At 44.8% G+C, this 13,832-nt stretch overlaps 1 protein-coding gene and 1 long non-coding RNA gene across 2 annotated transcripts; both read left to right on the top strand.

Moving 5' to 3' along the window:
• Nucleotides 1-1,125: 1,125 nt before the first annotated feature.
• LOC112265916 lies at nt 1,126-6,515 on the top strand. Its single transcript, XR_002955840.2, has 3 exons — nt 1,126-1,512; nt 1,911-1,994; nt 4,619-6,515. It is a non-coding gene; the product is annotated as an uncharacterized LOC112265916 (long non-coding RNA).
• Nucleotides 6,516-6,548: 33 nt separating this feature from the next.
• Nucleotides 6,549-12,278, top strand: LOC112266031 (protein shisa-7). Its single transcript, XM_042295639.1, has 4 exons — nt 6,549-8,435; nt 8,725-8,879; nt 10,017-10,208; nt 10,727-12,278. The coding sequence occupies exons 1-4, from the start codon at nt 7,693-7,695 to the stop codon at nt 11,581-11,583; spliced, it is 1,947 nt and encodes a 648-aa protein (XP_042151573.1). The 5' UTR covers nt 6,549-7,692; the 3' UTR covers nt 11,584-12,278.
• The last annotated feature ends 1,554 nt before the right edge of the window (nt 12,279-13,832 follow it).

The following is a 13,832-nucleotide window of genomic DNA, read 5'->3' as shown; positions in this document are numbered from 1 at the left end:
ACATTGTCATTGTGAGGTGCAGTCCCGCAACACCGGACACCCTGTCTACTTCATGTGGGTGGACTTACCCATTGACTATAGATACCCCTGAGAATTCTCCATTTCCTGTTTAGGGGGGAGTATTTCCTGTGGCTGGTTCACAAGGGTTCTCTTTTAGCCTGTCCTCAAATGGCTATTATGGAGTGAAGCACTTACCTTTGAGGTTAAAATGACTATCGCCATGTTTGTTAGCCTCCTGGAGACAATATTGATCATGTGTTTGGTTAATTCATTGATATACTGACGTTCAGAGTAATCACTGGTGAGAAGTGATGATTTGGACAGTTGCCTAACCGTGGCTCTAAGAGCCACTGTGTACCATGTTATAGAAGACCATCTGTGGGGCCACAGACCCCATACAGTCCTTCAGTGTGCCTCTGTTCTGCTACACTAATCAATATTGCTGCCCCTGTCACATAATAATGCTTCCGCCAATGGTGGACTTTATGGTAGAGTTTGATGCATATTATTTTCTATTCTGCTCTGTTCGGTTCTATTTAATGTAGCCTACAGGGTACTGTAATGTATCTGTCACTGAGGGAAGGTATGCCTGAGAGGATTTGGGAACAGTTTGTGCAACGAATTGAAGTTAAAAATATATATATATTTGCATATTTCCTTTTTTCTTGTGATGACGTCATTTAGTGAATGGGGCAGTGACTGGGACGAAAGAAACAAGCATCTACTAATTTCCATCAAATTCATAATTAGCTGAAATACATGGACATGGTTGTCAAGGCAACTAATGACACTGCATTATCCTAGACTCTTCTCTCTCTATCTATTTACCCATGAAACGCTGTAAAGCAGTGTCAATTTTCCCCCATCACTTTGCTAGTGTTTTAGATGTTTGCATTCCACTGTTATTTGCAGTGAGCTTTGTTGTTTACATAGAACAGAAACATTTGGCTTTTTTGAAGGCGTGTGCGTGTTCGCTCCTGGTGCATGCGTTTAAACCATTCCATTCCATCCCCGTTTGTAAACCAATGTTTCCGCGAAAGAGATAGCTCATTGGGAATAAAGCGTGTCACCGATTGGTAGATACTTTTGCTCACTTAACAAATGGAAACGTGGACAAGTAGGCCTACCATATTGTCCTATCAATGAGTGAGCATCGAGTGTTGCGGACCTTTGTGAAAGCAATTACTTTTTATGAATTTCATCAACGCAGTGGAACCTCTATAGCAAAGGGGGGAGCGCAGTGAGGATTATAGTCGCCGCTAAAAGGAAATAGCAATATGTGATTGAAAATATATTTTCTGATATAATTTAGTTAGACGACCTCCCCCTCGTTTAAAAAAAATGTTTTATTATTGTGCAATTTTCTATGTCTATTCGGAGAGAAGCATGTCCTTCGAGACAAATTCATTTCATCCTCACCTGGAATTACAATGGAAAATGTAGGCATGATCAGTTATTTTCCGGGAATCACAATTAAGATCCAATGTTGGTGAATGGACTACTATACATCCGGTAAAGCTACCTTTTGAACACTTTTTAATGAACAAAATCTGATTAATGTTCTCCTGTTTGCATAACTTCAAAAGCTTGAAAACGGATTTCCACAGCCTCATTCGAGTGGATAGATAAACACGACTCTCTCAATTTAGGATGGAAGTTAATTATTAATTGAGTGCTGATTTTTCTATTTTTCTAACAATTATTTTTGACCATATGACACACACACAATTTTGGTGTAGTTATTTAACATTTGGAAGAGACCAGCGCATCCGCGTGTGAACTCCAATCTATGGGCTTTCATTGTGATGTGGCATAGTGTAGGGCCATTTTTTTACTCAATTTATATTGGAATTATTGTATTGCCAACAATTGATGTGCTACAATATTTTCCCTCCTTGTTTAATTTCAAGGAAACATGGTGACGGGCCTGACGACCGCATCTAAAAATGGACCATCATCTTATTGCCCTTTGAAATACAATCAGCGACACGCAGGTAAGTCGTTCCTTCATTTTGTTTCTGTTTAGTGCTGCAACGTTGCCTAACGAAACGCGCACGTGAACAGGTCTCGCTCTTTGCGCCTCGACCACGATAACTACCCTCCCATTTTGTGTCTATCTTGTCCGTTTCCACCCCACAAACGAAGTCATCTAGCAGCAATAGAAAATGGAAGTGTGTGAGTTGGCCTAGGCACACAATGACTGTATGACTTGTTCCCGACATGAGCAACACCACATGAATGCAAATGTCGACACACCAACCGTGCCATCATGCTCATGGCCAGCAAGCCTGCCTAACTTCAATGTGTATGGATATGGTTTTGCTTTGATAACATTGTCACGTAGAGGCACCTGTTTGCTGCCCAAAACCTCAGCCGCTGGAGGCTTATCGATATATAATCTCCCACAAAGAGCCTATAGACTAAGCTCAATGAATGCTACATGATATGGCACATTAGGAAACAGCCACAATAGTTCAATAATGGTCAAAAATACTACAGCGTTTCCCAGTATTAAAGGTAATTAATCGTTAACTTATCAAGGGAGTCGGTAATGGGTCTACAGTAATTAAGTTGCTTCCATAATTCATGATGCCTCTTCTTCGGAGGCCTATGCACGCTGACACCTAATTACAAAGGGCGCTGTTGCTCACTGTCCTAGTGCACTGCCTTTTGAACCAGCATGCCTCAGTCCAGAGAGAGATGGGGAGAAAAGGTGGGGTAGGGTGGACGAACAAGAGGAGCGGTGGGGTGGACAAACATCTGACACTGAGCCGCATGGGAGGAGGGCGAGATGGAGAGATCCTTGGGAAAGGAGGAGAGGTGACACAAAGCCCATTGCACAACGGAGGACATCGATAAGACAATGGATAGACGGATATGTGTTGATATGGGAGGTGGAGGACGGTGTTGCTCCTTCCCTTTCGTTCCCTCTCTCACTCTTCCTCTCGTTCGATGCTGCAGTGCTATTCTGAGAGAGCCTGCTCCAGCCCACTCACTGGCAGAGAGAGAGAGAGAGAGCGGGAGGGAGGTGGGGGGGGGGTCGGTGTAGCGCTAACACGCTGTGTGCCAGCATGTGCGCTGTCTCTTTAAGACCTGTGTGCTCGCGGTAGGGGCCAGGCATATGCAGATGCTCAGACAGCGTACATGTTCGGAATTCTCTGTTCCATATGGAGCCGAACAGACTCATAACATCTCCATATTTGTGGCCAGGCCGAGTGGTGTGTCTGTTGAAACCGATGGGTCTGCCTAGAAAGCATCACATTGGAGGAGATCAGCTGTTGTCAATACCTTCTTAATTGCTGCATCCAGGAAACGGAATGCAAATGGCCCCCCCCAGGGCAGTCAGTGATTTTAACACTTAACTTTTCAGCACAAGAGACTCCACTGTTCGGGCCTCCTTTTCCCCCCCCCTCCCATTTCGGAAGGATACTCCCATTCCGGGCAACCCCCCCACTCTGCTCACATCTGTGGCTTCTCCCCTCCTTTCTCTCCTCTCGAGGCCCAGTCTTCACTATGAGACCTACTCTTCTCCCCTGACACTCGTCTCTCGGTGTCAGTACTATCCATATGGCGTGTCTCATCATCATGTCCCATCTAGGCTGTTTGTTTGTTGTTGATGTCAAAACATGTCTATTCTCTCGAAGTTGATGTTAACGTAGTGTGATCTCGCAGGTCCTTACCTAACGAAGGACTGTAGGAGACTGTAGTCCTTGGGAGTCTATGACTGTGACATTCAAGGTCTGGTGTGAAAGGATGAGCTTTTCCGAATTGTGTTTCATGTTACAGATTTGCTGGCCGTATGATGATTAGATTCAATTAAATCGTTGCTTTTAAATGAATGCAACATGCATTGTCATTTTTACACCGTGGATATCACCCAATCTGAAATATGAATCTATTCAGCCAAACAGAGTGAATGTATGCACTTGTTAATTACTGCTTATACCAGTCATTAGCCAACTGTTAATGTAGGAGTAATCATGCATGCTTGTTCAATGCAAAACATTAAGGACACCTTCCTAATATTGAGTTTTACCCCCCCCCCACACACTTTTGCCCTCAGAACAGCCTAATTTTGTATGGGCATGGACTCTACAAGGTGTCAAAAGTGTTCCACAGGGATGCTGGCCCATGCTGACTCCAATGCTTCCCACAGTTGTGTCAAATTGTCTGGATGTCCTTTGGGTGGTGGACCATTCTTGATGCACACTGGAAAGGGTTGAACATGAAAAACCCAGCAGCGCCTGGCACCTACCATACCCCTTTCAAAGGCACTTAAATCTTTTGTCTTTCCCATTCACCCTCTGAATGGCACACGTACACAATCCATGTCTCAATTATCTCAAGACTTAAAAATCCTTCTTTAACCTGTCTCCTCCCCTTCATCTACGCTGATTTTAAAGTGGATTTAACAAGTGACATCAATAAGGGATCATAGCTTTCACCTGGATTCACCTGGTCAGTCTATGTCATGGGAAAAAGCAGGTGTCCTTAATGTTTTGCACACTCAGTTTACGTCTTGTACCTAAACTCTCCTAGAATAGAAACACGATGGCTAAACTGTGGACGAAGAAAAGGTCATCCATTGATCAACTTTGCTGTCTTCTTCTTTTTGCAGTGTCAATTTAGAATAAGTAAAGACGTAGAAGTTTGAAGAAAACCTGGATTACGTCATCATCACTGTCTTGGCCAGGTGGAACAACTAAGGGGACGTTCCCACCCCCCTCTTTAGATCCAGAGGCTGTTTGCTAATTACAACGGACTTTCTACATCCCTTTTTTCTTTTCTCAGTATTTTTTTTTTGTGTGTGGGGGGGGAGGGTGGGGGGAGGATTTTGGACCTTAATTTGCACTGACTGTTTTTCTTTCTTCCCTGTTTTGTTTCGAGCGAGACCTACACCAGTGCCATACGAACTGTGCAAGGAAAAAGAAAAATAACGACAACAACGAAACTACCAAAGTCACGCTTACCATTCATACCTCATGTTTCACTTAGTGTTATCTTGAGTTCACACAGTGTTCAGATTCAATATCAGAATAGTCGTTTTTTCATTTGTCTCCCTAACACATAAAATACACATTTAATATCCTTATTACATCAAAATAGCATTGAAGCTCAAAGCGTACATAAAGTTATAACATTCTATCAATCAAAAAGTAGTTAGAACCACATTGTGGAGAGTTAGCCTAATGCTTGTAGTTAAATGTACATTTACTGTCCTTCGTCAGTTAAAAAAAAATCGAATAATTTTCTGCTCCTAAAATCTTTCAGATTTGGATGAATAGTGCATTATTGGTTCGTTCAACTAATATTTAATGGTGACCTGTATTTGTTTGTAGTACATTAGTTGGAGAGTGGTAAGCAGTGATAACTCTGAAAGCTCAGCCCCAGATCGACCAATCGAACTAGGCGTTGACTGACTGAAGGGCAAGACAAGTCACATATAACATGATACATTGACCTCGCTGCTATTTTGTCGCTACTTTGCTTATCTCCCCCAATTTATATACCTCACATTTGTCGTCTTCTTCTCTCTCTCAGCATCTCTCTCTAGCATTCTCCCATACAGCACATGTAGGCACACCACATTTAACAATCTGAAAATCCCCTGTTTCCTTTTAACCCGGATGATATTCAAACCCTTGGTGTTCCTCTTTTCTTCCTCTCGAAACATGCAACACAGCCTCCCTCAGTGTATTGATGGTGTCTGTCAAAGGAGATAACACTTCAACACATAAGCCGTATCACACCAGCCATACTATGACCCAACATTTAGATCTACCATCTTACCCTGTTTTAAGACTTCTTTGCATCAACAACATCTCGTATAGTCACTTTCAAATATAGGCGCGCTCATACATTCAGGGATACAGTGAAGAGCTTATATGACACTAGGATACCATTTCCCACATTCATTTTCAGAAGAAAATAGCTTAGAAAGCTATTCATGTTAGATTGTTCTACTTTTTTCGTTTAGGTCACAATGACCATGTATCTGTAGTCATCAGCCCAGGTTAGGTTAGGCTGTAAAGGGACCATATCATAGTGTACATTTTCTCCACATATTCTGCATTGAACCAATGAATCCAGACATTTTCATGTCTGTTCTGTGGGCGGAGCCGCGCTGTCCTGCCAGAACCGGGCCCAAGCCCACCTTCGTTCTATTCTGTTGGGCCGAGTTAAACTCAGAGCAGAGACACTCCCGCAAGGGGATCAAACGCACATAGATCCTTAGCCTCCTTTCGTCCCTCCACCTCCCATTCACCAGTCCCTCCTTCCCTCTCTCACCTTTTCCTAATTCACCAACAAACAGAAATTACTATCTCTGGCTGCCTTTATTCATTTGGTCCATCACTCGCTGTGTTATATCTTAGTTTTCCCTTTCTCACTAAGTTAAGCGTGAATTGTGTGGTCCCAGTTTGTCTCAACTATATATGCTGCTTGGTACATTTCTTCAGTACCCATTTTCACCGGACCCTTGTTGACAAGCTTTTGTGAGTGGTCCTTTTCTCAGCGCAAACCTTTTTTTTTGGGGGGGCTTTTCCAACCACTGCATTTAAGTCCGAAATGTAGAATCCCAAGTCTCTCTGAATGATATTTCCTCAATTGACCACCCCACCTCTATTTCCTTTCTCTCAATATTCAAAGTTTGTGAACAAATAGAACATTCAGTGCAGAATGACACTATCAAGTTAATACTGATAATAAACCTGTTCTAGCACATGTATGGACATGGGGAATTAGAGGCACCTAAAGCTGCCAACACCATTGTTTACAATTCACACAAAGTTTTACATTAAGGTTTGCGGGTCAAATGCAGAAAACGGAAGTGCCAATTCCAAGTGATAATATAATTAAGCATAGGTGAAAAGTACTCAAATAAAGAAAATGAAGTTTACATGCAACCCTTAACGTTTACAGACTACACCTGCCCTTCAAATAGGATTCGCTTGCTACCTTATTCATAACTTCGTGGGAGAGTTCAAAAGACTCCGACGGGTACGAAACGTTTACACATTGATTTTGTTTACAAGATAATACTGCCTCTCATAAAGAAAGACAACCCACGCTTGCCATTTTAGTGAGGTCTGCACAGTAGAGACCACAAACATTATCATTACTCTTACCATTCCATTAAATAACACTTTATTGACTGATGTTTACAATATATACATTTTCCAGCATCCTCCTCATCTATTTTGTTTTTGTGTGCTAAGTTAAAGTTGTCGAGACAAACTTCAAATGGTCCTTTCACAAGTATAGCCATAATATAGGCCAGTACATGCTAAGGTCTAGAACGTAGAAATATAGGACTATATAAAACCTCAACGTTTACATAAGCTGCTTACGAACGAGAATAGATTTGTATTGATATAGCTTGAGAGAGATGTTTACATAAATACATACAAGTTACACGCCACACGCTTTGCTTGAACAAGCAAAAACAAAAATCACTTTTAAACAACGTAAAAACACCCACCCTAGTGTGTGGTTCTGTACACGGAAGCACTAACAAAGGATTAGTTCATCGTATTCCAATTGAAACCTTGAGTAGAAACTTTTTATATTTTTTAGACTTACACGCCAGTGAAATTCACAGATGACACTTTCCCTCTTGGAAGACGACCTCGATATTTGAACACCCGGCGGCGGGCCTTTAAAAAATACAACTTTGGGTTAGAAACGCTGAAAATGAGGCCAAGAACCTACAGAAGGATGTTCAGCAACTCCCTCATATTTTCCCTTGTGTCCGGCCTCGTCCTTTCCGCCGTCGCCATCACCACAGAGCGCCGCTCATCCAACGGCGGCCCCAGCGGCACCACCCTGTTCCTCCTCACCGGCTTTGGGAACAAACCAATGCCGCCGCCCCCAGGGGGGGCGAAGGTGGCGCCTAAAGCGGCTGAGATGGAGGACGCTCACGACGGCGAGCCGAAAGAACCCGAAACGCTCCCCAAGCCCCTCCCCCAGATCAAGCTCCCTCAGAACATGACGGCAGCGGACGCCCTCAAGCCCCCTCTGGGTGCTGCCCAGGTGGCTCCACCCCCCCGGCGCCTGGTGGATGTGGACGTGTGTCGGGCCTACTACGACGTCATGGGCCAGTTAGACAGCACTTTCAACTGCTCCAAGGGCACCTACATCTACTGCTGCGGCACCTGCCACTACCGCTACTGTTGTGATCACCAGCGTAGCCGCTTGGACCAGGAGTCGTGCAACAACTACAACTCGCCCGGTTGGCTCGACACACCGCAGACGAACCCCCCGCTGTCGGGGAACCGGGGTGACCCAGACTCGGAGCAGCTGCAGCAGCAGAGCAACAGCACGGCGTACGTGATCGGAGGGGTGATCTCCGTCACCCTGGTGGTGGCCGTGGGCATCAAGGTGGCCTTCCACAAGATGTCCCGACGACCCCGGAACAGAGACCTCAACATGCCCAGGTGAGAAAGGAACGGAGAATTGTCTTTGAGCAAACGACCAGTAAACACTGTCTGAATAAATGGCCGTGTGGGTGTATGTGGGTCTGTCATTGGGTTTTAGTCTTTTTAAAAATCCATTGAGGCCACAAGCCACAGGGGTGTTGAAACTGAACCATGATCAATGAACAAGTAGCACATTTACGTTGGTGGCCAGCTAAGTCGAATGCTCTACTTTTGAACGGAAAGCAGTTTGTTCTACTCTCTCGCCCTTGTCCATGATTTTTTTCCTCTTTTCTCCTCCTTCTCCCAGAGCCCTGGTGGACATCCTACGCAGCCAGGCCAGCCCAGTCCAACAGGGAGAGAGGAACGACAGCAGTGTCCTGACTAACGCCACCGTAGGAGATGGCCTCGGTCGTCCCCCCAAGAGCCTCTACACCCCGGTGCTCCAGAGCAAAGACAACCGCAGTGAGTGACGCAACAGAACGCATTTGGACAACACTGTCATAGCAATGTTAGTGTCATGACACTAACGCTGTTATTACATTGTAATAACACAGTAATAGCCTGTTTTCAGATGTACACGAACCCTTACAGTGATGATCGCGGACAGCGGAGGTGGACGCAGTAGCCTGGTAACGCTGACTGTATGGAGTCGCGCTCAACAATGCTTGCACTCTAAACACGCTCACGTAACCCAACCGCACACACTCCACCACACGCAAACAATGCTCATGATTCACGCGTACACGCACAAGTGGCTGTACCGTCAGTGTTCGCTGTGCTCTCTTGCAGTTGGCAACTTGCACCACAATTTTATCCAGGTGTCTGGTTCCAGTCCCAAACGCTCGGCTGCTAAGGGTAAGCCTAACTAGCTGACACAGGCGGCGGGGTGTGTGAGTTGGCCTCGTGACCCGTCTGTCTGGTGTTGTACATGTCCCATCGGGTGTTTTTCCCCTCAGCACAGTCGCTGTTTCCTTAACCCTGTGTGTGCGTCTCCCTCGTAAGTGTCTCAGTATGCGCTGTATACACACTGTATCCGTTTGTGGTGTAAGTGTGCTTACTTACACTATGGGCCTTGGCTTGAGTGAAGTCAGTGACCTGAAGCCTGCACGTGTTACTCCACAGTGGTCAATGTCTCCCGTGTGCTCCCTCAGTGGTTATAAAGATATTCTTGGCTGTTATTGCCCATTATTGTACATGGTCAATGGCCAAAGTGTCAGACAATCGTCTTGGCTTGTTTTATATGTTACCTCATACTAGTCGCCTTAGAATGACTTGAAAATGTACAAATTACAAATGGCAGCAATTCTCTAAGACGAGTAATTTGTAAGGAATTGGCACGTTTCGTGAATGTATATGTACCTTTAAGTTAATTTTAAATACACGTTGGCCCGTTTTAAATGTAGCTACCCACCATATAGGTGTTAGGTCCTTATAAATATATATGTGTGTATATTAGGTCCTTATAAACGTACTCATACGGTATATATTATGTTAATAAACATGCTAGGTCATTCTAAATGTATCCCTGTGTGTTAGGGCCCTGATTAATGCTCCCGTGTGTGTCGGGTCTTTGAAAATGTCTTCCTCTTCCTCCTCCAGAGCGCGTGCCCCGCATGAACAACGCCCAGCTGGCCTCCACGGGGACCCTCCTCACCGGCAAGCACAGCAGCTCCGGCCTGCACCCGCAACCCCCTTTCTCACACTCCTTCCATAACCTGGCCCAGCTTCCCCCCTCCTACGAGGCGGCCATGAAACCTGAGATCAGCCGCTACAGCTCCCTGAAGAGGCTCGGTGAGGAGGGGAGCAGTGGGGGAGGGGCTGGAGTGAGGTCTGGGTGGCAGCCGCTGCTGGGGGGGGGGGTGTTAGAGAGAGTGCTCCAGAGATATGTGTGTGGAAGAAGCAATGACAGGCGAGATGCAGCCGGCCGACGGTGTGTGTCAGACGTATTCCCTTTTGTTGTGCCTTTAATGTAGGCTGTTATAGTCTATAGAATGGGAGTTGATAAAGGCTTGTTCGTTCAGAGTAGGTGCCCCAGAAAACTATGTAATAGGGAGGATGTATAGGGGGATTGTAGAATACACAGAGAGAGAGAGAGAGGAACCAACGGTTGGCTAATGGTCACATTTCAGTTTGCTTTCAGGGAGCTCAGTCCAGGGAAAGTCTTTAAAGATGAAAGACTTCTTAGGACGAGAAATGTTGGAACACTTTGTTTCACCCGATAATGAATGAATTTCACTAACTGTTATTTCTACATTTGTTTCTTTCATCATCTTTCTTTAAAAACTCAACCCCCCAAAAAAAAAAAACAGAGAAAGATTTGGAGGACTACTCTGGCTACTACTCATCGAAGCGACGACCTAACAACGCCCCTCTGTCGTTCCACTCCTCCCAGCACCACCTCCACTGGGGCGGTGACTACACTCTCGGAGCCAGGGGTACCCTCCCCCTCCACTCCTCCCGGACACATATCCACGTGCCCACATCCACCCCCAACCCCTACCCTCTGCCAGCCCAGTCGTCGGGGTACCAGGCTGCCTTCGACAAGGCCCCGCGGAGGGTCATGTCCCAGGACCAGCTCCTAGCGCTTGGCGAGGGCAACACCCTCTCCAGACTCTCCAAGAACCAGCAGCACCAGTACTACAAGGCCATGACCACCAGCAAGAGCTCCACCTCACAGACGCTTCGCAAGTCCCACGAGAGACTCCTAGTCTCGCCCGACCGTCTGGAGGAGAGGATGGTGGGCATGGGCATGGCAGGGGTAGGCGGTATGGTGGGTATGAGCGGGATGGGGGAATTTGGGGGGATGGGGGTCCCGACAATGGGATGCCTCAGCCACAAGGCCCAATCACAGCAGAACATCTGCGTCACACCCTCGCTAGACCGCCATCACATGATCAAGATGAACTCCCACCCCACATCGGGCCACGAGCTGGAGATGAGTGTGGCGGGCCACCCGGTAGGAAGCTGGGGGGACCCTCATGGGCACGGACCAGGGGCCGGGGTAGGGCAAGGGAGCGGGGCGGGGACCATCGGGGGCCACAACGTGCGGAGGATAGCATTCGCCGCCAAGAGGCAGAACACCATCGAACAGCTCCAATATATCCCCGGTGGCGGAGGAGGGGGCCAGACATTGAGGACGGCTAGTAAGAACGAGGTGACCGTGTGAGAGAGTAAAGCCAACAGTGAAGGAGAGATGAAGGTCGTGTTGAGAATGTTCAAGCTGAACGTGTTCACGCAGAAAGGAAAGGGAGAGGAAGAGAAGGTCAATTGGGGCATGATGGAAAGATAGATGAATAGAAGAAGAAACAAGAGAGGCAATGGCAAGCTGATGAGAGAGAGAGAGAGAGAGAGAAGGATATGACGGGGATACTACGTCCCAACAAGAATGAAAGATGTGAGAGAAGAGTGGATGCCATTGTTACCTGTTGCCAGGAAACACAGAAAAGGGCAATGATAGAAAGAAACCTTTGAGAAAATTGAATTATTAGAGGGAATTTTGAATGAAGCCCATTGATTTGATTCATGTTATTGTGAGTTTTGGGAAAGAGAATATTCAACCATATTGTTGAGGAGGGAGAAAGAAAAAGGGCCATGTATAGAGCAAAAAAGGAACAATTTCACAAAGTTTTTCGTGCTATTGAAACATTATCCGAGCACATGATGACTTTTACTAGTGGATTAAATGGTTATTGGGTTTCTTGTTGCTCTGACAGAGAGAATGAAACTGTCTTTGAATCTGAACAGACACTGAGATGGAATGCAGAACAATGTGATGGTGGTTTAACTTTTGTAAAAAAAATAATAATAATACAAGACTGTAAATGGTTGTTTTTCATAAAGGAATAAAGCCCTGTTAGACAGTGTGTGTATTCTGGGGGGTATCACACAGCTATAACCTGATGACTTAATGGCTGACAATGAGTGGACATTTGAGTTGCCCAGTGTCACTGTCCTAATTTTTTGATTGGACGACTTGAAAATAGACACATTTGGAGTACTGTTGCTAGCTACAACAATCTCACACTACAGCCATAACTTAGTCTGCAGACATCTTGTATAAGGTCATGTAAGGGTTGAACCTCTTGATTATGGCTGGATTTCTTCAGTTATTATTAGCATGATTTGACACAAATATAACTTTGCTGCATGACCTTTGCACCCTGATTGGCTGGCTGGTCGACGTGATGGCTGTCATTCCCATAGAGACCCAAGTCTCAAATGAGGTCAGTTTCCAAACTGTGGAGCGCTGATCCCAGTTATGTTTATAGTCACACAGAAATGTGTTGACACTGTTATTCGATACACAATGTCAGTCACGTTTTTAAGGAGTTAAAGACCACCTGAAAGGAGAAAAAAAATAAACAAAATTGTTGACCACATGAGAATGAAAGCTCAGTGAAGATGTGTTAATTTTGAGGGACACTGCCATTCAGAGGATTTACCTCGTGGCTAATGCAAGGGCTTTGTTTAGCCATACCTGCCCATGGGTCTGTCCCTTAAAACAATCTCCAAAACCAGTCAAGCTCCTGCTCCATTGATAATCCTTTCTGAGCTGTTTACCAGGATCGTGAGGTAAAACATTGATTTGTTAGTAGTTAATATACCAATCACTACTCCGACTTCGCTGAATTCCACATGACTGTTTCTGAAACTCAAGCCGTTCACAATATTTGGAGGAATGGAGGGAAAGGGAGAACAGAAGACAATGGACACAACACCAAGGGCTATTCTGAAAACTCTTTATGTGTGTCTGTGGTCTGTACTATGTTGGCTTTTTCTGTGTCAATATTGGAGAAAGTTTGTGCAACACTTCAGAAATGACTGACACATTTTTGTAAGTGTGAAGAAAACCGAGTCAATGCTGCAAAGCTACTTTGTGCCCTCGTGAGGTTGACATTGAGTGTGACAAAAAGCCATCATACTATTGTCTTTTTTACATTGCAGGGGTGGGGGTGGACCTAATGTCGTATTTTGTACATTTACAAAAGTTTATTTTTTTGTGGGTTTGACAGATTATAAAATGGAAGATGTGGTCATTTTTGGCCAATTTTGAAAGGGTTGAACTCTCAACTTTGACTGAAGGGATAATGAGACCATAGTATTTACAAAATCTTTGTATAGTATTTTGGCTCGCCCCTTTAACTGTGACTGGATAAAGACAAAAATGTATTACTTTCAGCCAGACAATGTTTTTAAAGCTCTATGACATGTTTGTGTTTGTGATTATGATTATGATTACTATAGATTTACTCTTTGATTATTATTATCATCACCATGATTATTAGTTCCCCTGTTATTATTTTTTATTCTCTGTGAAGCTCAATGTTTCCTGGATTTTGAATATTCATCTTTCTAGTGGATTTGAACCTTTTTGTATTCTTGATTTAAAAATGTAAAAAAGCAGATGCAATCAAA

The sequence above is a fragment of the Oncorhynchus tshawytscha genome, linkage group LG13, assembly GCF_018296145.1.
Source record: "Oncorhynchus tshawytscha isolate Ot180627B linkage group LG13, Otsh_v2.0, whole genome shotgun sequence".
NCBI classification, from domain to species: Eukaryota; Metazoa; Chordata; class Actinopteri; order Salmoniformes; family Salmonidae; genus Oncorhynchus; species Oncorhynchus tshawytscha.
This window is presented reverse-complemented; position numbering and strand designations above follow the sequence as displayed.